This window comes from Schistocerca serialis, chromosome 4 (genome assembly GCF_023864345.2).
Source record: "Schistocerca serialis cubense isolate TAMUIC-IGC-003099 chromosome 4, iqSchSeri2.2, whole genome shotgun sequence".
NCBI classification, from domain to species: Eukaryota; Metazoa; Arthropoda; class Insecta; order Orthoptera; family Acrididae; genus Schistocerca; species Schistocerca serialis.
Genome location: NC_064641.1, coordinates 91218784 through 91246336, shown reverse-complemented (window position 1 = coordinate 91246336; position 27553 = coordinate 91218784). Strand labels below are relative to the sequence as shown.

At 42.7% G+C, this 27553-nt stretch overlaps 1 protein-coding gene across 1 annotated transcript; it reads right to left on the bottom strand.

The window, feature by feature from the left end:
* Window positions 1–3698: 3698 nt before the first annotated feature.
* Window positions 3699–7310, bottom strand: LOC126473960 (cuticle protein 18.7-like). The gene is made up of 2 exons (XM_050101330.1): window positions 7276–7310; window positions 3699–4268 (listed from the first exon to the last, which is right to left on the bottom strand). The coding sequence occupies exons 1-2, from the start codon at window positions 7285–7287 to the stop codon at window positions 3840–3842; spliced, it is 441 nt and encodes a 146-aa protein (XP_049957287.1). The 5' UTR covers window positions 7288–7310; the 3' UTR covers window positions 3699–3839.
* Window positions 7311–27553: the final 20243 nt, after the last annotated feature.

Sequence of the window (27553 nt, the reverse complement as noted above, 5' to 3'; positions counted from 1 at the left end):
TAAAACGTCACGCCAAGTACGGGTGCCTGTCCGAAGATTTCGACTGATTTCATCCAGCCCGTATAACATAACTGTGGTGCTTTTCCTCCTTCATGACGACTCTCGGTAGCACACTGCAGCTATAACGAGGACGCTCCTGCGGTGTATCCGATGGGAAGTCTTTGATCGCCCACCACACTGCCCGGATGCGACTCGCTGTAATGCATATCTCCGGCACACATAAACCGCTGGCTATGAAGACAACATCATGCCACAGACAACGAGCTGCTGACCAGCGCAGGGAATTGGCGGAAATCACAGGCGGCTGCGTTCTGTGATGAAGATATTGGAAACCTGGTACAACGCTACAAAAAATGTCCAAGTCGGAGCGCCGAATATGTAGAGGATTGGCTGGAAGGATTAGCTAACTGTTACAAATAAAACATTTTTTATTTTCACTGTCGTTTCAATTTTGTGACCTATCTGAACTTACTCTAGAATAGTCCTCGTAGGTTATGAAAAATGGCAATCTCATCTAGCGTGAAACCAATCTCGCCTGTGAATAGAATCCTTCTTGGGAAAAGTTAACGTTCATTACATCCTTGCAATAGCCATAGGCAGAAATGCGTTCTGGTAGGTTCATTTTTAGGCCGAAGGGCTTGAACACATTGTTCGTGACATGGATGTAACAGCCGTTCATGCAGAATCGTCCACACTAGTGGACCACTAACCCTGAAAGATGGTGACATTCGACCTACGCTAGTTCCAGGATCTTTTTCCATTCCTTGCAATACTCGCTCCTCCAAAACACGAGTATGAATGGTCTGTCTCGAAACACCGGTGTAAGTACTAAGGAGCCAGAGTTTGCCAGTGCCCGGAAAAGACGGCTGAATAAATGTAACTTGTGTTATAGATTTTGTTCAGGATGCAAGGTACAGATTCGATGGCTGCATCCATTTTCCAGACCATAACAGAATATAATGTCTTCCATTTTCCGTATGGAATAATAGGCTTGCATGATGCTGGTGAATGCAGGGATAAAATTACAGTGTAAAAGCATTTCACAAACTTACCAAAACAGATACTGGTTCCATCAGAACTAAAATACGAATTGCACTGTTCCGGAACTGTGAACACTGTTTACAGACAAAACACTAACAGACTTCTATGACATACTGTACCCACTGACAGTAACAGAAGAAAGTGTCCTCATTTGTAGGTCGACCTTAATGACAAAGAGCTTGAATAGAAGAGACGTGTTTAACACTAGCGCAGATGAAGAATTGCTTGTTGCTCTTCCTGGACATTTTTGTCTTGTTTTGGTTAATATTACCATTTCTGAAAATATTGAGAACTTTTTAGCACCCTGTATATGAAATCTGTGAAGACTGTGGATATTCATGTCGATGACAAACACATCCCAGACTATCTCAAATGATGAAACATGGAAAAAGAGTCGACATTATGAGACAATCTCGATAATCAAATTACAAGAAAGGTTGGCTGAAGTGTTGTAAGTAGGCTGTTTAGGTTTTTATGTTGGTAACGGCACGTAGCGATCTGAATAAAAATCACTGACTGTGCTGTGGGCAGTCTGTGGCTGGTTGGACTCATTGTTGGAATATTCCCTTGTGTAGTGGTGGGCACTTGGATGTGAACAGCGCGTAGCGTTGGGCAGTTGGAGGTGAGCCGCCAGCAGTGGTGGATTTGGAGAAAGAGATGGCAGAGTTTTGAGAGGTTGCTGTAAGCGGACGATCTGGACGTGTGTCCGCTAGAAAAAGGAAACTTGTAAAGATGGATGTCATGAATTGATATATGATGACTTTTGAACGCTATTACGGTAAATACATTGTTTGTTGGGCAGTTGGATGTGAACTATTAAGGTAAATACATTGTTTGTACTCTATCAAAATCTTTCATTTGCTAAGTATGCCTATCAGTAGTTAGTGTCTTCAGTAGTTAGAATCTTTTATTTAGCTGGCAGTATTGGCGCTCGCTGTATTGCAGTAGTTCGAGTAACGAAAATTTTTGTGAGGTAAGTGATTCATGAAAGGTATAGGTTATTGTTAGTCAGGGCCATTCTTTTGTAGGGATTATTGAAAGTGAGATTGCGTAGCGCTAAAAATATTGTGTGTCAGTTTAGTGATGAGCACAATAAGTAAAGAGAAAACTGTCTGAGTACGTTCAGTTTTGCTCAGCTGTTTGAAAATCAAGTAACGTAGAAGTTTACCAGTACAGTCATTCATAATTTTTCTAAGTGGGCGTTATACTGTAATCTACCAAGCGAGGTGGTGCAGTGGTTAGCACACTGGAAAAGCATTCAGGAGGCGGGTGTTCAAATCCACACCCGCCTACCCACATTCTCTAAATCCCAACAGTCAGACGCAGGGTAGTTCCTTGGAGAGGCAAGGCTAATCCTTTTCCCCATCCTTGAATCTTTCCAAGCTTGTGCTTCGTCTCCAATGAGATCGATGCCGTCGGCATGATAAACTCTAAACTCGCTTCCTTCTTTTCCTAAGTAACGGCATGCAACAGAATCTCTGTGGAAGATACAGCAGCAGTCAAATTGTACATTAAGGCTCTCCTTCAGAATCGAGAAAGAGGAAGTTGGTTCGTGTTATGTTGAAACCATATTATGATAGATTTATCTCACCTTAATAAAAGAACCTAACACCTTGTCAATAAAGAAATATGTTTTCTTATTCTGAACGTTGATTTACATATGATATTATACAAGCTTTAGTATTACTGTTGTACTGTATACAACGACAGGAGCATTTCACTTGGATCTTTCGAGAGAAGTATAGTTTATGTCATTCCAGATTGCTCGTAGCTCTTCCTGGATATTTTTGTACATTAAGGTTGCCCTTCGAAATCGAGAAGGAGGAAGGCGGTTCGTGTTATGTTGAAACCACATTATAATGGATTTATCTTTCGTTAATAAAAGAACCTAACACCTTGTCAAAAAAGAAAAATATTTTCTTATTCTAAACGCTGATTTATGTATGATAGTATACAAGCTTTAGTATTGTATGTTGTATGTTAACCGGGGACCTAGAAACGATGGAGAGTCTCCATCTCCGCTGCAACCGCAGTGCTCCATAACCCCACGATGACTACTGCAGTCCACTCCACCCCTCCGCCGCCCCAAACAGAACTCAGGGTTATTGTGCGGTTCGGCCCCCGGTGGACCCCTCCAGGGAACGTTTTCCATCAGACGAGTGTAGCTCCTATGTTTTACTTGCTAGAGTAATGGTGGTGTACGTGTACGTGGAGAACTTGTTTTCGCAGCAATCGCCGTCATAATGTAGCTGAGGCAGAACAAGGGGAACCAGCCGGCATTTGCCGAGGCAGATGGAAAACCGCCTAAAAACCATCCACAGACCGGCTGGCTAACAGGTCCTTCGACACAAGTCCGCTGGGCGGATTCGTGCCGGGGACCAAGCGCTCCGTCCCTCTCCAGAAAGCCATACGTTAGACCCCTCGGCTAACCGAGCTGACAGATTTACTGTTACTGTTATACAGTATATAAAGACAGGAGCATTTCGCTTGGAGCTTTCGAGTGAAGTACATGTTATGTCATTCCATATTGCCAAGTAAGTCAAAAGCGAAAGGTGCTCATTTTGTTGACGTGGAATTAACAAGGCATGGGAAACAAGGGGAGCAATATAGGTGGATCGATAGTATGAAATGGTAACTTGTTGGTAGACATGGCATGATTTCTTTGAAGCTCTTTATTTATCAAATATTTGTACCACAATCAGTAATACATAAGCCTCTCGAGTGAGGTGGTGATGAAACGTGTACGATGCGTGGAGCATGATGTCGACCCATAAGAACAACCTCGGTCTGCGTTGGAGTTAGCCGTGGTAAGCAGCCTTGGCAGCCAGCAGTCCAGGGAGACCCAGGGCTCCAGGGGCGAGGGCGGCTACCGAGGGGGCGACGACGGCGGGGGCGGCGTAGCCGTAGGCTCCGTAGGCGCCGTAGGCGGCGGCGGCGGCGAGGGCGGCGCCGTTCACCACGGCGTCGCGGGCCCTCGTCTGGGCGACGGCCGTCAGGTGGGCGGCCCTGGCGGCTGCCACGGCAGGGGTGTCCAGCGGGTAGCCACCCGGCCCGATGACGATATTGGCCGGGCCGTAGGCGGCGAGGCCGGGGTGGATGCCGCCCACCAGGACGGGGGCGGGCTGCACGGCGGCACCGAGGCCAGCGGCGTAGGCGGGGCCGACGACGCCCGCCCCCAGGAAGCCGGGCTTGGCGAGGGCCACGGCCAGCACAGCACTCAGGACGATCTAAAGCAGAAACCGACGCAACGTCACGCCAAATACTGTACACTACTTATCAGATTCCTTAGTACCCACGCTCCCTAATTCTGGTTTATAACGCATTTTGTAATATGTAAGCAGTGGAAGATACCTAACCAAGGAATGAAACTTTCTGGTAAATTAAAACTTTGTGCCGGACCGAGACTCGAACTCGGGATCTTGGCCTGTTGCGGGCAAGTGCTCTACCATCTGAGCTACCCAAACTTGACTCACGGCCCGTTCTCACAGCTCTACTTCTGCCAGTGTCTTGTCTCTGGGCGTGAGTCGTGCTTGGGTAGCTCAGATGGTAGAGCACGTGCTCCGGAAAGAAAAAGGTCAGAGTTCGAGTCTCGGTGCGGCACACAGTCTTAATCTGCCAGGAAGTTTCATATCGGCGCACACTCCGCTGCAGAGTGAAAATCTCATTCTGGTAACCAAGGGATGTTTATTGTCACATGATACTTTCAGATACTAATCATGCCCCCAATAGTAACCTCTATGATGTACAACAAATACGAGACGGTAAATCCCTAATACGTCTGTCAGTCTTTCTTGCTGATTGCAAAATACAGAGAGCTTCAGTAAGGCTCAGATGAAGAAATAAAAACTGCTGATGTCGGAGGTGGCACAAGAGTTGCTGGAAGGGTGACGATTGATAGTTCCATCTAAGCTGAAATCAGTGAAGTAAAACTGTCGTCAATCCAAAGGTTGTTCTCGACATCACACCCAAACCCCTAGAGGTCAAACACTCAGATACGTACCAAATGTTGTGTGTCGACAGAGTATCAATGAAAACCCCGATTCAGTTCGGGCTATGCGCTGTGGTCCAGTAGAACATGTGTAAACGGCAATTAAAAGTGACGCCAGAACCACACAGCACAGGAAAAGCTAACTGTGAACGATTGTGTTGAAGATCTAACTCGGCTGAGCTGATGCCAGCACGGTGGCTCAGCGTGTTGGGTCAGAGCGTAGCTGCTCTCTGTAATAATAAAAAAAAAAGAGTGAACGGTTCTTTGATCGCCTTGAACGGGTGTCGTGGAATGTCCGTCCCAAACAAAATGCAGCAGCCATTAACGGACAAATTGAGATAAAAAAGAAAGAAAGAAGTAGTTAGTAGGGCGCAAGATCGTCGCACGAAAAATATCACGCTCAAACACCACTGATAACATTTTTTTTAAAACTGCTCAGTTTTGGAACTGTTACATGGAAGAACATTTTCCTGACATGTAAAAAGATTTTTTGGAATTTGCAGCAATGTTCTTTCGGGAATCTGCTTTCGTTTCGTTAGTTGAAAGTAGCAAACGTATAGGGTACGTTTGTATAGATAGATGTGGTGTTCTGCGGGGCATCTGCGACAAAATACCACACCTATCTATACAAATGTACTCTATACGTTTGCTACTTGCAACTAACGAAGCGAAAGCATACTTCCAAAAGAATATTGCTGCAAACTCCGAAAAATCCTTTTGCATATCAGGAAAATGTTCTCCCATATAACCGTTTCACACGTAAACAGTCAACAAAAAATTTCATCGGTGGGATTCGAAAGCGGCGCCTGTGTTACGTCGACTTTGGCCCTACCAACTCACCTATGCGATATCTTCAACAGAATTCTTCACAGGTACGACTTTCCTGTGCTCCGTAGTTCTGGTGTTACTTTTGATTATCGTTTACGGATCTTCTACTGGACGACAGCACATAGCACGAAGTAAATCGGTATTTTCATTGATACTCTACAAACACACTACGTTTGGGTACCGATCTACGTGTTTGACTTCAGCAGGTCTGGCTGGTCCTGTTGAGGTGGTATGGTGCTGACTTCCTCTGGTCGTTAAACTGCCCAACGAGATATAGGGGGATCTACTGTTAAACGTGGATGCCGATCCACGGTGCAACTCAGCATTTTCCACATCAGCAAACATTGTCAGGGGTGAAAGAATTAATAGTTAAAAATCATAGGATTGACTGGGGACAGAATCCGAGACATTCGTATGTGTAGTTGGCACTTCAGTACTTAGTCACCAGGTTAGGGTCAAATAAAAGCTCGGCGAAACTATGAAAAGTGAGAAATCAGCTGTAATTCACCTCAGATGATTTTTGGGGATCAGTGGAGAAACCAGATGAGTCTAAAATGGGATGGATGTTTTAAATATCTTCCTGTGTAGGAATCGAATGTCACTATCAGGGCACAAATGCATAATGAAAGCAACACTCGTGTAGTCTTGAGAATAGTTAAATCACCGTCCAGGGAACATGAATTCAGACTTGCGTGATTTTATGAAACTATGGTAGAATAGTGTGCGAGAATTTCCTTTGATTCGTCCCAAGAAACGGGATGAGAACCGTTCTAAGGTAAACGAATTGAAACTTAGAAATATCTGGCATTTAGAATGACAGCACTTGTTGTTGGATCAAAAGAAAATCGTGGTTGATGTTAGGTCTATAATAGCAAGCCATACAGCCAGCCGCTAGCTACAAATTCTGAGGCAGTCGGTAGGTGCAACTTGACAAGAAGAAGGGACCGGTTGGTAGGACAGGTTCTGAGGCATCAAGGGATCACAAATTTAGCATTGGAGGGCAGCATGGAGGGTAAAAATCGTAGAGGGAGACCAAGAGATGAATACACTAAGCAGATTCAGAAGGATGTAGGTTGCAGTAAGTACTGGAAGATGAAGAAGCCTGCAATGGATAGAGTAGCTTGGAGAGCTGCATCAAACCAGTCTCAGGACTGAAGACAACAACAACAATAACGGTATGTGGAGATAATACGACTTATGCCGACGTAGCCGCTAACGTAATATACGTTGATCTCCGCTTATCTACAAGTGCCGACCAGTGCCGAAGTGCTACATGAGTGAGATGTAAACTCAAGAAATTCTACCGTTTCGCTAAGGACCTGATCCTTTTACTGATGCTACTGACGCTTCTGCGATATTTCGAGAGAGAACTCACGATTCAAGGAAATAGACAGTGTTTGTGAGATAGAGTGACTCACCAGTGTCTTCATGATTGCTGGTAGTTGATCGCTGCTGCTGCAGTACTGTGAGGCGTTGTGCGGATGGCCTCTATATATACATCCAGAGGTCAGCGTGAAAGTGCGCGGCCGGCCTTCCCGACTCCTCCCAGGGCGTGGACGCGGCACGCAGAGAGAGGCGTGCGTACCGGGGAACAGGTGGCGGAGCGCCGCCATCTTGGCGAAACACGAAGTCCGCGGGCGTGTCTGGTCTCACTTTGGCGGTAACGTTGCACAATTACGCAGTACTCCGGTGCAACGATACCCCTTTGGGATACAATATCAGTACCTAAGCCAGTTAGCGAAATGTGGGACAGTTCGGCAAATGCCTGTTGAGACTCAAAAAAAGTGAAAGAGTAAGCGCAAAAATTAACCGAAGAAAGAAGTCTTATAGTGTCCGCCACTCTATACCTTCATCTACAGCTACATGAGTGCTCTACGATTTATACTGCAGTGCATCGCAGAGGGTTCATAGAAACACTTTCAGACTATTCCTTTTTTCAAAGTATTCGCAGTCAGCGTATTATAAACTCTACAATTCGCACTCAGGTGCTTGGCAGAAGCTTCATAGAACCAAATATATCTGTTTGAAAAAATTCGCAGTCAGCGAATGAATTTCGAAGATCGGCTACTGCAATTTTGACCGTTGGGTCGTTGTCAAGCTGGTAACAGTTGCAAACAACATACATTTGAAAATGAAGAAAAGGTTGAAATTTCAGCAGTGGATTTTTAATCAAAATACAGTCAACAGTTCAAATGGTTCAAATGGCTCTGAGCACTATGGGACTTAACTACTGAGGTCATCAGTCCCCTAAAACTTAGAACCACTTAAACCTAACTAACCTAAGGACATCACACACATCCATGCCCGAGGCAGGATTCGAACCTGCGACCGTAGCTGTCACGCGCTTCCAGACTGTAGCGCCGAGAACCGCACGGCCACTCCGGCCGGCTACAGTCAATGGCAAAAACAAAATTTTTCAGAGAATTTTTTGAGACTGTGAACCCACAGTAAAAGCAACTGTGTAATTTCGAAGTATGTCTCGACCGTTCCTCATTCCAATAGCACAGGGGAAAACACAATATCTAAATATTTCCGTGAGAGCTCTATAGCACTCCGTCAACAGGCCACAAGTGGCCCACTGGGATCATCCGACCGCCGTGTCATCCTCAATGAGGATACGGATAGGAGGGGTGTGTGGACATCACACTGCTCTCCCGGTCGTTACGATGGTTTTCTTTGGCCGGAGCCGCTACTATTCGGTCGAGTAGCTCCTCAATTGGCATCTTGAGGCTGAGTGCACCCCGAAAAATGGCAACAGTGCATGGCGACCAGGATGGTCACCAATATAAATGCCGGCCACACCCGACAGCGCTTAACTTCTGTGATCTGAAGGGAACTGTGTGATGGTTCAAATTTAAGTTCTTCGTAACTGTCAATCCTATACATGTACTTCAATCGACAAGCATTAAATTTGTTCAAAGTGTAACCGAGAATAAACAAACTTTTCAGTTGTTATATCGAGTTCCTCACATTTTTTATTGTTTAGAGTCAATTTCCACTTTGCGCAACAATGCAGAAGTCTAGTCTTTACCTACATCTAAATCTATGTTTTCAGTAAGTCACGGTATGGTAAAAGGTGGAGGGTACCACCTACCATTAGTAGTTATTTCCTTTCCTGTTCCACTCGCAAATGGACAAGTGTCAAAACGACTGTCTTTATGTGTCCGTACAAAACCTAATTTCTCTTATGTTCGCGGTCCTTAAGGGCAATGTATGTTGGGGGCAATAGAACACTTCTGCAATGAGCTGCAAATCGCCTGTTCTCTAAACCTCCTCAATAGTGTTACACGAAAAGATCGTCGTCTTCCCTCTGTGGATTCCAGTTTGAGTTGATTGAACCTGCCTGTAATAAATCTAGCACGCCTCTGAATTGTTGAGTTGTCTTCCTAGAATCCGACCTGGTGGAGACCCCAAACACTAGAGCGGAAGAATGAATCGTACAATTATTATATATGTTGTCTCCTTCGAAGGCAAGTAACTCTTACCCAGAACTCTTCCAATGAACCGAAGTCGACTATTCATCTTTGCTGCTACAAAGCTTACGTGCTTGTTCCATTTCGTATCGCTTTCAACGTTGCGCCCAGTTGTTTAATCAACATGGTTGTGTCAAGCAGCATACCACTAACACTGTATTCAAACATTACAGGACTGTTCTTCCTGCTCAACTGCATTAACTTACATTTTACTCTAAATCAATTTGCAGTTCGTTTTGATCTTCTCATGGCTTTACTAGATGGTAAACGAAAGCATCACATGCAAATATATATATATATATATATATATATATATATATATATATATATATATATATATATATATATAAGAGGGCTGCTCGGATTGTCTGCATAACCAATTACACGATTAGGAACGCAGAGGGCTTGTAAAAACTCCTTGGGGAGCCCCACATATATTTTCGGTTTCAGTACATGTTTCCCTCAATTACTACGATCTGCGATCTTCTGAGAGTAATGACGCTTTCAGTGGCACAACTGAGACCATTCGGCCTTACCATTACCAGGATCAGTAGAGTGCAAAAATTTAGTGACACATGAGGCCGGAATACGTAAAACAGGTTATCGCATTTACTGGGTGGAAATACACATGTAGAACCGAAAAAAAAAGATAGTGAGTGGTGGAAGTTGGGCGTGGTATAAAGCTAAAAATTTTGGATTAACAGAACTTTTTCAGGATTTATTTTGCGCCAATTCCTCACATGTAGTCACCTATCATAGTTACAAAGAGCTGTTTGACAGGCAGAATCAGGCATGAAACGGGTCACCATGAAGAATAATTATAGCACCAGGAAGTTGAAAACGCTAGGAGCAAAAGAACTGGCTATTTCTTGCTGCACTCTCATGCACATTACGCGGAGAAGGAACAGCAAAATGGCAGTACAGAGGAATAGGTTTTAGAGCCGACGACGAACACACGCCGAGGAAAATGGAAAGTGTTACACCATGAACACCTTACTTACACGCTCGCAAACGCTTACTTCAATATTTTCATGCCTGTGTGATATGTTCACTAATATTTCATCCCTATAGGAGTCTATCATTAGTGTTTCCAGCAAAGGAAAAGGCCATTCCTACGTATGAAAATGGTGTGAGTACAAGATGGCTACGGTTGTGTCTAACGTTACTGCCAGTTTTCTGGTGGAGATCACAACATGGCACACCCAGTGGATGAATACGCGAAATCTATCGCCATATTTCGAATTCTAAGCAAGTACGAATAATTAGCGAGCTTGACATGGTTGCATCATACCGACATATCGCAAAGACAGTTGGCTATAGTGTAGTGACTGCCGAAGGAATGGTGACGATATGGGGATTTTGCGCCTGTTTAAATTTGGCATGTTTGTTTCGTTGTTTCTGTAACAGTGTTCTAACCCGTTTTGTGTACCAAGGAGGATCATCTCCGTCGTTTGTCAAATCTCTCAGTTGCTGCCGATATATTTCTTTTAATTCAAGCCACATCTGGTCTACACTTACATTATTAATTTGGAATGAGTGGAGATAGTCTCTCAGGAGGGCGTCAAGTCAATTTTTATATGCTTTTTTGAATGGGTATATTTTTGGTTTATTATTAGAGGATTTGGGGATTACAATATTCAATCTCGCTATGACAACCCTAATCCCTGTATCGGTTTTGATGCTCGTTATTAACTCAGGATTATTTGTTGTTAAGAGGGCAAGACGTTTACTCTTCACGTTGTCTCATGAGCTAGCTGCACGAAATTATTTTCGCATAGCACAATTTCGAATGATATTTTATGCGTACCTCCGGAATTAAACATCTATTTCCGCCAACATATCGACGGTAGATTAAAGTCACCACCAACTATAGTCGTATGAGCCGGGTACGTATTTTAAATCAGACTCAAGTTTTCTTTGAACCTTCCAGCAACTCTATCATCTGCATTGGGTGGTCGGTAAAATGTTCCAATTATTATTTTATTCCGATTTCCAACAATGGCCTCTGCCCATACTAACTGACAGGAAGTAATTACTTCAATTTAGCGACAGGTTAGACTACTTCTAACATCAACAAGCACGCCACCGCCAACCGTGTTTAGCCTATCCTTTCGGAACACCGTTAGGTTCTTTCAAAAAATTTCGGCTGAGCTTATATCCGGCTTTAGCCAGCTTTCAGTGCCTATAACGATTTGATCATCAGTGCTTTCTATTAGCGCTTGGAGCTCTGGTACTTTCCCAACACAGCTACGACAATTTATAACTGTTATACCAGTGATTCCTGTATATACATTCTACCTGTGTTCGGTCTGCACCCATTGTAACTGAAGCCCTTCTTGTGTTTTCCCGAGATCCTCTAGCCTAAAAAACCGCCCAGTCCACACCACACAGCCCCTGCTACCCGTGTAGCCGCCTCCTGCGTGTAGTGGGCAACTGACCAGTGGAACCCGAAACCCAACCACCCTTTGGCGCAAGTCGAGGAATCTGCAGCCCACAGGGTCGCAGAACCGTCTGAGCCTCTGATTCAGACCCTCCACTCGGCTCTGTACGAGAAGATCGCAATCGGTCCTTCGACTATGCTGCAAATGGTCAGCTCTGCTTTCATCTTGCAAGCAAGACTGGCAGGCTTTACCACTTCTGTTGGCCTCTCGAAACCAGAAAGAATCTCTTCTGATCCAAAGTGACATCATTGGTACCGACGTGAGCAACCACCTGCAGTTGGCTGCACCCTGTGCTCTTCATGGTATCCGGGAGGACCCTTTACATATCAGGAATGACTCTACCCTGTATGCACACGGAGTGCACTTTGGTTTTCCTTCCCTTCTTGACAGCCATGTCCCTAAGGGGCCTCATAAGGGGCCTCACATTGGAGCTCCCAATTACCAATAACCCCACCCTCTGTGACTGCCCGGATCTTGCAGGCTGAGTGTTTTCCTCTGAAACAGGACTGGCGACATCAACTGGCTCAGCGACAGTGTCAGCCGTACACAGCCCCGGGGCAACCTCCCACTCGAACACAGATGAACGGTCAACCTCAATGCAACCAGTAACTGGGTTGGCCACCAGTGAGGACCGATCGGAGGACTCTGACGTGCTGGACGACCATTGGATCCCCACGGCCAGCCCACAACAGTGGTGCCCATCCACTGCAGCCTCAAGCTGTGTAACCGAAGCCATCACAACCTGAAGCTGTGAGCAAAGTGTCACCAACTCGGCTCGCACCCGCACACAATAATCGCAGTCCCTGCCCATGCTAAAGAGCAAGAAAACTAAACTATGCAGATAAATAGACTATCGACTCGCGCTACGGAAATCTACTGCAAACCGTGACGAAAACGCAGGAACTGTGAGTAATAATACGCAGATATTCAAAAACCTAACTACAGAAGTATTCAGGTGAAACTAGATAATTCGCCCCTGATTAGGAACTTGTAATATGTCACAAAATTGGCTTACTTCCCGATGCAATCGAAAACGCGACAACGGTGGCTTTTTGCTATTAAATTTACACGCAGAAACTCAAGAAACTAAACTATTAAAGCACACAGATGGTATAATAAAATTCGCTCCTGGTTAAGAACCCGTAAAAGTCACAAAAGCGATTACTTCTCTCTTGCTGCTTGTGTCTCCGACGGCTGCAACTGCCTGACCATTCCCATGGCTTATCACCCTTTGAACATGTCTGAGATATTATGGAAAGACCTAAGCTTTTATAGCAAGCTGCAACCAACAGTCTTCATGATTTGACACTTCATGTGCTTCAGACCCGGCTAAACTCTTCGACGTTCGAAAGCTGTGTCCTCCCACCGTGCAACAGCTTTAAGAGTATATTCGTGGGCTCACACGTCATACTGGTGTTGCAAGTGGACATCAGTCCCGACTGGAATGAGAGTTTAACAATTTAATAGCTGTTATGTGATGAACGTCTCAAAGTTCTATAACTACCCGTTAGGCACAGTTACAGGTGCCAAAAATGCATCATCTTTTTGATGTACCATATTATATTCGTTATAGATGCATAAAATCTACTATTATGCATTTGCGTACGTAACAAACGAGATTTGAAATTGGCTAAAATCGCCATAGGTTCATCGCATTTGACTTTAGATGTGTCTTACTTGGATTAGTCCGTGACAATGAAGATAGTTGGAATCACTGACAGTTTACTGATCACTTTTGAGGCAATGTCAAAGGGACAGAGTGACGATAGTTTGCAGTAAATCTTTTCAAATTCTTCCACTTACCGTTTTACTTTCTTATTCAAACAATCTATATCATCCGTGAAATGTTTATTTGGTGATACCTGTAACGACTGGCATTACCCTGTGTGGAAGGAAACTCCTACTTCAGAAAATAATATTAAATATCGTCTTACGTTCCAGTAAATGTTGCCATGTACGAGAAATGACTATGACAAATACTTCTCTTGAAAATATCCCACCAAAATGGATGCCTAATTACAGACAGAGGTCTTGAATATACCTGTTTTCGTAAGAGATATGTCTGTTAATCATTAAGAAAAAAATGGTTCAAATGGCTCTGAGCACTATGGGACTCAACTTCTGAGGTCATCAGTCTCCTATAACTTAGAACTACTTAAACAAAACTAACGTAAGGACATTACACACATCCATGCCCGAGGCAGGATTTGAACCTGCGACCGCAGCGATCGCGCGGTACCAGAACGTTGCACCTAGAACTGCTCGGCCACTCCTGCCGGCCTAGTCATTAAGAGCTGTGTCGCTTATTTTCCATAGATTTATCCATATATTGTTTTAGTGATGCTTCATTGAGAATGAATGCGTATGTACTATGAATGTGAGGCAGTGCTACGATTACGTTGTACAAGTTCTACTCTGTCGACTGAGGAACGTCGAAGCCATGGATACGTGAGATCATTTATCTTCACCTTCTTCTATTCGCATGTAAAGTCACTTGTACTTAAGTGTCTTCTCCACAGTATGTAAATTGGCTTCAAAAGATGGTGTTTAACGTCTGCTCATAACGTTTGTCGTTTTAACAACGACTTTCATTGTGAAATTGTAGAAGAATCGATGAAACACTCAGGAAATTTTGTGTACCTACAGTAGTATCAATATACAGGGTGATCCAATGATCGTGACCAGGCCAAATATCTCACGAAATAAGCGTCAAACGAAGAAACTACAAAGAACGAAACTTGTCTAGCTTGAAGGGGGAAACCAGATGGCGCTATGGTTGGTCCGCTAGATGGCGCTGCCATAGGTCAAACGGATATCAACTGCGTTTTTTTTTAAATAGAAACCCCAGTTTTTTATTACATATTCGTGTAGTACGCAAAGAAATACGAATGTTTTAGTTGGACCACTTTCTCGCTTTGTGATAGATGGCGCTGTAATAATCACAAACGTATGGCTCACAATTTTTGACGAACAGTTAGTAACAGGTAGGTTTTTTGAATTAAAATACACAACGTAGGTACGTTTGAGCATTTTATTTCGGTTGTTCTAATGTGATACATGTACCTTTGTGAACTTACCATTTCTGAGAACGCATGCTGTTACAACGTGATTACTTGTAAATACCACATTAATGCAATTAATGCTGCAAATGATGTCCGTCAAACTCAATGCATTTGGCAATACGTGTAACGACATTCCTCTCAACAGCGAGTAGTTCGCCTTCCGTAATGTTCGCACATCTAATGAAAATGCGCTGACGCCTGTTGTCAGACGTTGTCGGAGGATAACGATAGTAAATATCCTTCACCTTTCCCTATAGAAAGAACGCCGGGGACGTCAGATCCGGTGAACGTGCGGGCCATGGTATGGTGCTTCGACGACCACTCCACCTGTCATGAAATAGGCTATTCAATACTGCTTCAACCGCACGCGAGCTATGTGCCGGACATCCCTCACGTTGGAAGTACATAGCCATACTGTCAAGCAGTGAAACATCTTGTAGTATCATCGGTAGAACATTACGTAAGAAATCAGCATCATTGCACCATTTAGATTGTCATCGATATAAGGGGACCAACTATCCTTCCTCCCATAATGCCGCACCATACATTAACCCGCCAAGGTCGCTGATGTTCCATTTGTCCGCAGCTCGTGGTCGTGCGGCAGCGTTCTCGCTTCCCGCGCCAGGGTTCCCGGGTTCGATTCCCGCCGGGGTCAGGGATTTTCTCTGCCTCGTGATGACTGGGTGTTGTGTGATGTCCTTAGGTTAGTTAGGTTTAAGTAGTTCCAGGGGACTGATGACCGTTCCACTTGTCGCAACCATCATAGATTTTCCGTTGCCCAATACTGCATATTATGCCGGTTTACGTTACCGCTGTTGGTGAATGACGCTTCGTCGCTAAACAGAACGCGTGCGAAAAATCTGTCATCATCCCGTAATTTCTCTTGTGCCCAGTGGCAGAATTGTACACGACGTTCAAAGTCGTCGTCATGCAATTCCTGGTGCATAGAAATATGGTACGTGTGCAATCGATGTTTATGTAGCATTCTCAACACCGACATTTTCGAGATTCCCGATTCTCGCGCAGTTTGTCTGCTACTGATGTGCGGGTTAGCCGCGACAGCAGCTAAAACACCTACTTGGGCATCATCATTTGTTGAAGGTCGTGGTTGACGTTTAACATGTTTGCTGAACACTTGCTGTTTCCTTAAATAACGTAACTATCCGGCGAAAGGTCCGGATACTTGGATGATGTCGTCCAGGATACTGAGCAGCATACATAGCACACGCCCGTTGGGAATTTTGATCACAATAGCCATTCATCAACACGATATCGACCTTTTCCGCAATTGGTAAACGTTTCATTTCAACACGGGTAATGAATCACGAAGCAAATACCGTCCGCACTGGCGGAATATTACGTGATAGCACGTACTTACACATTTCTGAGTATTGCAGCGCCATCTATCACAAAGCGAAAAAGTGGTCCAAGTAAAGCATTCATATTTCTTTACGTACTACACGAATATGTAATAAAAATGGGGGTTCCTATTTTAATAAATGCATTTGATATCCGTTTGACCTATGGCAGTGCCATCTAGCGAGCCAACCATAGCGCCATCTGGTTTCCCCCTTCAAGATAGACGAGTTTCGTTCTTTGTAGTTTTTTCGTTTGATGCTCATTTCGTGAGATATTTGGCGCGGTCACTATCAATGGACCATCCTGTATATTACATGTTTTTATGAATCAATCTAAATTTTCCTTTTGTTCTTATCTTAATTTCGTAACAAAAATTTACAGCTACAACTAGAATGGTTATTTACAACCAAACAAATTTCTCTATTTACTTTCACATCCTATAGGCTGTGACGTAGACTACCCGACCAAAAGTATCCGGACATCAAGATGTAATTGGGAATTGTCCACAGGAGAGGTGGGCTTTCCAATACAAATAGAGATGGAGAGTACTGCGTCGTCAATACAGAAGCAGAAATAGGAGAACTACACACTTAGGAGATCTGATTGACTTATAATGAGAACTAGTCATTGGATGTCAGCTGAGTAACAGGTCCATCGTAGATATTATCGTAGTCGACATCTTTGGGATGAGTCATAAGATCGGCCTCGTTCCAGATCACAGCTACTAACAGTACTACCATCTCTGGTTTTTGCTCTGGAGGGAGATTGGGCTGTCATTCCTCCATAAACACTCAGGCATCTCATTGAAAGCGTACTCCACAGAGGTCAAGCCGTCATAAAGACGATGTGAGGACACACCCCATATCAGTGTTCACTAAAAGATGCCCGGATGCTTTTGATCAGATACTGTATGACTTATCTTTTCATATTCACTTGATCTAGAAAGGGCGTTTACTGACAACTGTAACTACAAGAAGCCCACATAGATGTTAGAGGTCAGATGCTTACGATAATACAATTGTATAGTTGCAGGTTTTAGAGTGCTGGTTATCTACTGAATGGGCTATTTGTATTACGGCGGTCAGGCACTTGCGCAGCACTGCACTGTTGGCAGATGACGGAAACGCTCTCTTCCATGTTTACACCGCGTGTGTTCTCCGGGTCGTATAACACTCTAGGAGCACTGAGTTGGAACGATTGTGGGCAGCGGCCTAGGCTGCAGCCTTGACTTCTAGGCCAAGTTACAGCTGCACTCACGCCATGTTAGTCCGCTGGAGAGATCTAGCCGACACACGTCATGTCGTGACACGCCTAATAACGGTTCACGTCCAAGATCGTTAGATCTGCGAGGAGTTGCACATATTCCAAAGCACAGCCGAGGAAAGAATTGCCCTACCGACCGGTAGAACTCACAGGTGAAGGTAAGTATAAGTTTGTAGGTCTGCACAGAAGTAGTGGAGTGCAAATAAAGTAACTTCAAGGAATAATGAAATTAGTGAATATTAACCTAATAGTGGAACTGCTGAATAACTAGAAGTATAAGGTACAGTTACGTTTCACAGACAACGCTCGTGACATAATCATACACTTCTTATAACCGAATTCTCATAGTATGCGGTGGGCGAGATTTTTTAAGCCTGTTATTCCCATTAGTTTCATGTCAATAGAAGTAGTTGACATGTAATTGTGTTTTTCTTCGAATGTTAGGAACATAAGTTTTATCCTCCCCAAAAATTCTCACCTATAGGTTATTGACTGAGAACGATAGTAAACTTGAGGAAAAGTGATTCAGAATTAACATAAAGTAAGAGGATAAACTTCTGGAGATTATTCCTAACAGGGGATAACTGAGACACATGAAACTTACGCCGCTTCAGGATTAAGCACCTGGAAACCAGAAAATGATTTTATTTCCCGACATTCTAGATTATCATGCATAGAAGCTTCTGGCGAAGTAGATCGTTCGTCCATAGAAAATAAGCCGTTGTTCTCGACGAATAATTGTTCACAAGGTAGCATTTGAGGAGGAGATGTTGAATCGTGTAGGGAAGATACATCAATATACATCCGTCAGTATTGTCGTGGAATGCACACTTGGACGAACACAGAACACTGGTACTGCAGTCGTTTTTCTGCTATCACAAACAACATTCGCAAGCAATCGGCTGAAATGATTTTGAATCAACGTCAATGGAGTATCCACCGCACGACTTAATTTCCCAAGTAGTGTATTGTTCACAGATGAGACGTCTTTTAGTGCTGGTGGTGTTTTCACATGACAGACGTGTCCATATAAATGAAAATAAATACTCCCCAGTCTTCTGAGATCAGCAGCAACGATCTCGTAAGAACCTATGGGCTGGAATTATAAAAGATCAACCATTTGGAACTTATTTGCTGCGGCACTGCCTGAAAGATGCATGTTACCTGCTATTGAATAACGATGTGCAGCCTTAGTTGTTGGACACTATGCTATCTATTCGTCAGTATCAGATGTAGTTTCAACACAAGGATGCACTGTCCTACTGCGATATTAGTGTTCATCTGCACCTGAGCTACGTATACTCTCACCGTTGTTTGGGAAGCCGAGGTAGTGGGGCATTTTCAATACATTGTTAAGTGAATCCATTGCTGCATGAAAACGCATTAGAAACTGAAGCGAACTGACTAGTAGGGACCTGGTAGTGTATTTTCTTGTACAATGAACAACAGCGATATTTGTGTGATTATATTTTATGCTCCATTGTAGTATATGCAGTGAGCCTGCCAATTTTAGCAGTTGTCACGAGTACCTTTCTATTCCCATGAGAAGTAAATTGTTGATGTAAATATAAATCTAAATACTCCTTTCCGAGCGTTCCATTTGTTAGTTGAAGAACTCAGCGTACCTTTACTATTGTACAGTTAAAATCCCAAAGATTCTATTCCCATGAAAAGTAAATAGTTGATGTAAATGTAAATCTAAATACTCCCCTCCGAGCGTTCCATTTGTTTCTTGAAGAACTCAGCGTACCTTTACTATTGTACAATTAAAATCCCAAAGATTCAGGACATGCTGCATATCCCACTTTTAGGCGATGTGTAACCGGTGATAGCAGAAACTGCATGTTCTTCAGCATTTTCGAAATAAGAAATGCTGCATCTCAATCATGTCATGTAACCCGTATCGTTGGATTTATTATCGATTTCGTGCTGTGATTAGGTCGCCATTACCGGGACGCGGATGATATACACTGTAGACATCGTTTAAGAATGTAATTGTGTCAGTGTATGTTGTGACGCACAAGTGTGTATCAAAAATAGACGTAGACCACGTAAGTTATGGGAATGAAGCCAGGTTACGTCATAAGACCACAACCAATATTTCGACAGATGACCACCCTGTAATTTTCAAGGCAAAACTCCTACAGAGACACACAAACACACACACAAACACACAAACACACACACACACACACACACACACACACACACACACACACAGTTAGACAGACAGACACACACAGACACGCTGTAAACACTAGTGCCACCACGCAACCAAGAAGCGAGAAGTTATCGATAGTGAGGACTGCTAAACAAGGGACGAGGTAGCGTTGACTATGTCCCACATTACGAGCTCGACGGATTTCGTAACTCGATTGGAGGGAATGGGTTTGAATGACTCTGATATTCTACTAGGTTTTGATGCGGTCTCTCTCTTCACTCGGCATCGTGTGTCGGATTCGTTAGGATTAATTGAATTTATTTTTGTTTTGAATTAACGAACCTATTTCGTCGTGAGTTGACTTCCACTTACTTTTTATTTAGTGGCCAGTACTATGAGTAGGCAGATGGAGTGCGATGGGAAGCCCGTTGTCACCTATTTATTGAAAACTTCGAGGAACGTGCCTGTGGTTGGTGGCTTTGAAACCCGCTTGTTGTTTCAGATATGTTATTCCGCCTAATGGCAGTGAGAATTTGAACGACATTTTAGAATACCTGAATTCAGCTCACCTGAATATCCGTTTCACGATGGAGGTGGAGAAGAGTCGCCGGCCACTGTGGCCGAACGGTTCTAGGCGCTTCAATCCGGAACCGTGTTGCTGCTACGGCCGCAGGTTCCAATCCTGCCTCGGGCGTGGATGTGCGTGATGTCCTTAGGTTAGATAGGTTTAAGTAGTTCTAAGTCTGGCGGACTGATGACCTCAGATGTTAAGTCCCATAGTGCTTAGAGCCATTTGAACCTGCCTTCGCTTCCTTGAGATACTGGCCAGGACGAAGGTTGTTGGTACGTTGGGATATTTTGTTTATAGGAGGCCTACGCACACTTACTTGTACCTACAGTCTGATAGTTGTCACCACCCAGCTCAGCTTGAAGTGGTACTTCGTAACTTGGTTCACAGGGCCCTCGTCATTTCAGAACCTGAGAGTTTGTCGTAGTTAACCCATCTTGAGGTCACCTTTCGTCAGAACGTATATAGCAAAAGTCAGACCAGACGTGCGTTGTGCTATCGACCAACCGTCCAACGGGTGAGTGATGATAATACCGAGTTGGCACCAAGGTCTACGGTCATTCTGTTTTACGCAGATAGCGTTTCCAACAACACTGATACTATTTTGCAGAAATGTCAGTGAAATTAGTTTTTCGATCTCTATCTACGTTTGGGGCCCTTTTATGTTCTTTTAAGGATGTTCTTAGTTTGCGTAAGGCGGGTGTCTATTGTTTGCCTTGCAGTTGTAACATGTTGACGTGGTCGCCAGCCTACAAGGACCGTGGAAGACCAGTGTACTCATCCTAAGCGCCACACACGATAACAACAACTGAGCATATCGTCTATTGCAGAACATTGTCTTGGCACTCGACATTCTATGGAATATAACAACACGGAGATTCTGGGATGCACTTCCCGCTGTTACGGTATCGTTATTAAGGAAGCCGTTGAAATTAAACTATCAAGTAACCTTGAAAATTGAGACGGAGGTTTTTGCTTAAATTCTACATGGAATACTGCTCTCTCATTGGTCCAAAAACAGAGGATCAGAATTAATGTTATCACACCTGTTGTTTAGCAATTTTTACAGTCGATAACTTCTGACATCTATCATCTATGTTTGGTGTGGTGGCGCTAGTGTTTATAGTGTGTGTGTGTGTATGTGTGTGTGTGTGTGTGTGTGTGTGTGTGTGTGTGTTTGGATATGCTTGTTATCTTTTCTGCAAATAGAGATTTTAAATTCCATTGTACAGCGCATACGTGCTGCAGCTTTACTTGAAAATGACAGGGAGGTCACCTGTCAAAATATCGGCGGTTGTCGACAACGTCACCAAGCTGCATTACCGTAAGTTGTCTCAACATTGTATACTCCAGGAGAAACCATATTTCTCACAGAAAGTGATGTTAATGTGATGAGACTCCTAAATGAATTTCATTAATTATTCTCGAAGGCACAACCTGTGTCACTAGATCCAAGAGAACTCAAAACTATCTCATGCCGTGAGAATGTGGATGCAATAGAGTTTGGGATGATGAAACGAAAGACCTACTGTCGATAATACTGGTAGAGTAGCTACTATACCCTTATCATAAACAGGTTAGCAAGCAATGGAGCCGATTGGAAGTTATCACATAGTTCCGTCATAGTGTTGCATTATAGCACCTGCATTGAGTCTAATGGTAGTCACTTCTAACAGTTGCTACCATCTTTCGTTGCCGCTGTGTAGTGTGAGATTTTGTCACACTGAAATACTAACATTTTTTCTGACTACAAGTTATTCATCTCTAAGTGCTCAATAGAGCGTCCTCTGTCATTTGTAGAAATTTACTCGTAAATATCTTATGAAAATGCACGTTAAAAGCTACTGAAATTACACAAGAATATACTAAATGAGCTCTAGAATGACGATGCCGTGTAATATAATCAAGAGATTAACATAAACTATCGGAGTTGGTATAGTGCCGCAGAAGGAATGTGGTAACCGTTTGAACTTTACTTGCTGTATGGTGACACGATAATGCACACTGAATTCAAAGATTAGAAGGATTTAGTTCCCCTCCAAGCGCATAAGACAACATCTTGAATCACTGATGATGAAACAAGTGAATGAACAAATGAAAATAGTTCTGCAGTAAGCGGTGTGCAGCAATGGGGGACTGAAACGCTTTAAAAGAATGCACCTATAAATTTGTAATTCTGCGAAAATATTGATTAGAACTAGAAATCCGAGAGGACAAAATCTTCTTGACACAAAGGGGGAACGATGCCCCAAGAAACAACATACAATTGCTAAAATTAGGAGAGAGAAGAAAAATCAGACAAGATCGCAAAGATTTAACTAGCAAGGTATTTGGTGCCGGAAGGGGCAGAAAAAAACAAAGAAGTGCGAAAGAAATAATAATGGTAAGTGTAAAATGGAAACGGTATGCTTAAACAAATAACTAAATAAGTGAGTAGAAAACTTGTTCAGATATGCGTTTAGAAAAACAGTTGAACAAAGGTAAAGTGAGTGCATAAGTCACACGCTGCGTGGCAACCAGTTCCTTGTAAACGTTGTTAAAGGAACATTATAGCGAATAACACCTGGGAAAGAATGGTTCAAATGGCTCTGAGCACTATGGGACTTAACTTCTAAGGTCATCAGTCCCCTAGAACTTAGAACTACTTAAACCTAACTAACCTAATGACATCACACACATCCATGCCCGAGGCAGGATTCGAACCTGCGACCGTAGCGGTCGCGCGGTTCCAGTCCTGGGAAAGACAACACTTGGAATTTTTCTAGTTGTTCATGATGATGAAGGGGACAGTTCTAAACTATGAAGGACTTAGTTTGTAATAAGTAGAAATGTAGAACCGCCAACTAGTTGAAATATGATGATGATTTTTCCACTGGCAACAAAATTGTATATACAGAGTGAAATATTTCGTTGTGCTGCAGGAATATTTTTCATTGCATAGCCCAACAATATGAATCTTCAATCGATGACGCATGCCTCAAGGCCACCAGAACACAAACTCAAAGAATGTAGTCCGCATAGTGATAACATATCACACGTTTTATCTCATTAAAATAAAGTTTGTTACTTGTATGATAGTAGTAAATCCACTGTTGTATGATTTATGTACAATACGATGAATTTATCTGCAAAAAGTGTATTCCAGGCTTCATTCTAGGCAAATTACCACACTACTTGAAGCGTTTCGTATCATTATGTATACCGCTAGGTAACTTGGGACGTTACGTGGCTCTACGCCAGAACGGCCTCCGGAAACCTGACTACCGTTTTAATGGAAATAATGCTGCTCGTGGTGACAGGCACGTTAGCCAGCTAATTACACAAGATCTACCACAGCAGAGCTGCAACGGTAGCAGTGGTATCGATGTTAAGTCACATGTTGACGTCTCCAGCACCGTTTTGCTCTGACATTTTTCTTCTTGCAGTTCTGATTTCCATTGATCAGAGTTGTGTAAGCTTTCGTCAGTACACCAGTAGTCAGTGGTTGCTACGAATAGGACATTGTTTTGATAACGACAAGGTGAGGTCTAGTTCGCACCTGGATCAAATGTAATACTCGAGATGTGAATTTAGGAAACGTGACACAGTCACCTCAGAAAATGTATTAGTGTTATAATGAAAATCATGGTCGTCTACATTTATCGTTTTGTACAGCTATCGCTCCCTTAACTTGCAAAACTTCAAAACTTCCTTATCTCTTTATCTACAGATCACTGGCCAAATTTACAACATTCTTATTTCAGTTCCTTTTGTTATCGTTAATCTATATCTTAGAGTGAAAATACTCATCTCTCTTACATTGTAGATTGTAATTGTTCTGCAAAATGTCATTTCTGACTCTTTAATCAGGCTTTATATCGTTTTTGTAGTAACCAGTAACTTGCTAACTTGTAATGACAATTGAAGATTAATTGTTCAGCTATGTTTCCTCATCGTTGGCTTTTGATTTTTTTTAATGAGTACCTCTTAATTGTGGTGCATATTTTCCCAGAATATGGGGATATGAATCTAATTAATTGTAACATCCAAAACTGATTTCCAGGCATAAATACTTAAAATTGTGATGCGTTCAATACTTTTATATTTGCAATACTTTTTATTTTTATCTCAATAAAAGTAATGATTTTATACCTTCATTGAAAGTATAAATGGTATTAGTTCTGAATTTAGATCAGGAGAATGCTCCCTTTTTTAACTCATTTTCATATTGTATCCACCGTCAGGTATCACCTGCGTACAATCTGTTTAACAGAGTACACTGTGACTTTGATACACTCCCTCAGAATTGCATTGTCAGTGGCACCTTGCCCTCTTGTCACTGGAATGTCTTTTAAGCAGCCATTTAAATAACCACGTAATGAAGCATACTACAATGTTGTTGTTGTGGTCTTCATTACAGAGGCTGGTTTGATGCAGCTATCCACGCTACTCTATCCTGTGCAAGCTTCTTCATCTCCAATTGCCTACTGAAACTTACTTACTTCTGAATCTGCTCAGTGTATTTATCTCTAGATCTCCCTCTACGATTTTTACCCTCCACACTTCCTTCCAATAGTAAATTGATGATTCCTTGATGCCTCAGAACATGTCCTACCAACCAATCTCTTCTTCCAGTCAAGTTGTGCCACAAATTTTTCTTCTCCCCAATTCTATTCAATACCTCCTCATTAGTTATGTGATCTACCCATCTAATCTTCAGCATTCTTCTCTAGCTCCACGTTTCCAAAGCTTCTATTCTTTTCTTGTACAAACTATTTATCATCCATGCTTCACATCCATACATGGCTACATCCCACACAAATACTTTCAGAAACGACTTCCTGACACTTCAATCTATACTCGATGTTAACAAATTTCTCTTCTTCAGAAACGCATTCCTTGCCATTACGAGTCCACATTTTATATCCTCTCTACTTCGACAATCATTAGTTATTTTGTTCCCCAAATAGAAAAACTCATTTATTACTTTAAGTATCTCATTTCCTAATCTAATTCCCTCAGCATCACCCAAATTTATTCGACTACGTTCCAGTATCCTCGTTTTGCTTTTGTTGATGTTCTTCTTGTATCCTCAAGACATTGTCCATTCCGTTCAGCTGCTTTACCAGGTCTTTTGCTGCCTCTGACAGAATTGCAATACTACAATAAGCAAGCAAATAAATAAGTAATATGCTCTGAAATACACACTTTATGACTTTTTCGTCGAGTGTCACTTGTTGAACCGCTTTTCGTGAATTCCAGCATTTTCCGTAGTCCACAAGTAAATACTCGTATTTTAACGTAACTCACACTGAAAATTTCAAAAGTAGTTTTTCAAAAGAACCTATCTCCTAGGTATCAACATTTTGTAGTATTGGAAGAAACATACATACATCTACCGCAAAACCAAGCAACTGCTACACATTCTTCATTGATTTCCGAACTATAAATGTATCTTACTTCAAAACGGATTAAAACAATCTCGATTGCAAAAACATTTATTTCGGTGATAACCAGTTTCGACCAGTGATTGGCCATGCTCAGATCGTCACAACATGATGCTGGCGTTGGTGGTGAGTGGAGCGGGGAGCGGCTATTGTAACTCCACGAATATCAACTGCTAAAAGCTACAACACCTGCTCCATTCACTGCCACAGCCTACTACCATGATACGAGATGAAATAAATGTTTTTGTGGAGTCATAAATGGAATGATTCAGTTTGTTAAGAAAGATCTAGTATCTTTGTGATCTTATCGACGCCACAGAAAGATACCATCGATTTCAAATAACCTGATGTAGCCAGGTTTCCTGAGTAACTTGAAAACATATGTAAGCTTTATAATTTTCATGACTTTATTGTAGTTTTCAGTTCTGTAATATTAAAATTGAACTGATGAACTGCATCTCTCTTTCCTGCAGTCATTGCAACACAAATATAGGGTGTCATCAAAACTTTACATAATTTTTTCAAGATGTAGGTAGTGAAGAATCTCACCACTAACACGCCAGGTTAGCCAGGTTCCTGCACACGGTTAGGTGCGCCAGCCCCTGGTCGAATCCACCAGGCGGATTAACGACGAGTACCAGTGTGCCAGCCAGCCTGGATGGGGTTTTTAGGCGGTTTTCCACATTCCACTAGGTGAATACTGGGCTGGTCCCCACGTCCCGCCTCAGTTACACGACTCGCAAACATTTGAAAACATCACACTATTTCATGGCTCCCACTAGATGCAGACTACTGGGGTGCACTAATTCCGTCCTGGGGCGTATGGGGTAGCAACAGGAAGGTCTGACACTAACATCTCCAAATCCATAGTAACTTGGCTGATCCCACGTTGAACTGGGACGTCACAAAGAAAATGATGGAGCATCTCACCACTGCTGACATGCTGATCATAAAGTGGAAAAGGCCTGTGGGTATAACAGCATTGTCATTTCTGAGTACAAAATGGATCACTGATGACAAAGACAATTTGTGTCATGAAATGACACAGAGAGGTCTGAAACATTTTGCTACCTATGCCTAATGGGTTGAAACAATAGAACACCTGGAACAAAGAAATTGGGGGGGGGGTATGAGATTTCTCTTATATTCCTACGAGTGAGGCTGCAGATGCCTGTGTGGTAGATAAATATTAATATACATCTGAGTAATTTGATGTTATTATCACAGGTTGATTTTAATGAGTAGTACTTTATTGAAGAATGTTTTGGTAGGAACTAAATTTTCGTAACATTAATCCAGATTAACAGCTGCCATTATCAAGAATTCTTACATCAAATAAGTTTCAGAGGTTGGTAAGTATACGCTCTGCACCATCTGCCTATGGAAAAGCAACCCATGTTAAAGCTATAAAAGGGACATACCTAAAAATTCATTGATCGGGACACAGTAGACAGGATACATTTCTATTAAATAACAAAACACCCTCTGCCTTTGCTCCTAGACTATTTGATCATAAGTATCCGAATACCCCTGTTTAATGCTGAATCGCCCGCTAGATGTCACGGGAGGCGGACCTGCCAGTATAAACGGAGGTGGGGAGTATTGCGCAGTCAGCAGAGGAAGAGCAACAGCAGAAAGGGTCGCTCAGAAGGACTCAGTTAATTCGAGTATGGAATAGTCATGTCGCCTGAGTAACAAACCCATCAAGGGCATTTCAACCCTTCTTATGCTGCCAAAGTCGACTGCCGTTGATTTGAACCTAAAGTGGTAACATGAAAGAAAAATCACTGCTAAAATAAGACCAGGCAGATATCATGCAACGACAGAGAGGGAACGTCGAGCATTGTGGAGGTTAGCTGTAAAACATCACACGAAATCAGTGGAAACAATCACTCTTGAAGTCGAAAGAGTTACAGCCAGTAAAATAACTGGGGCTCTGAAGT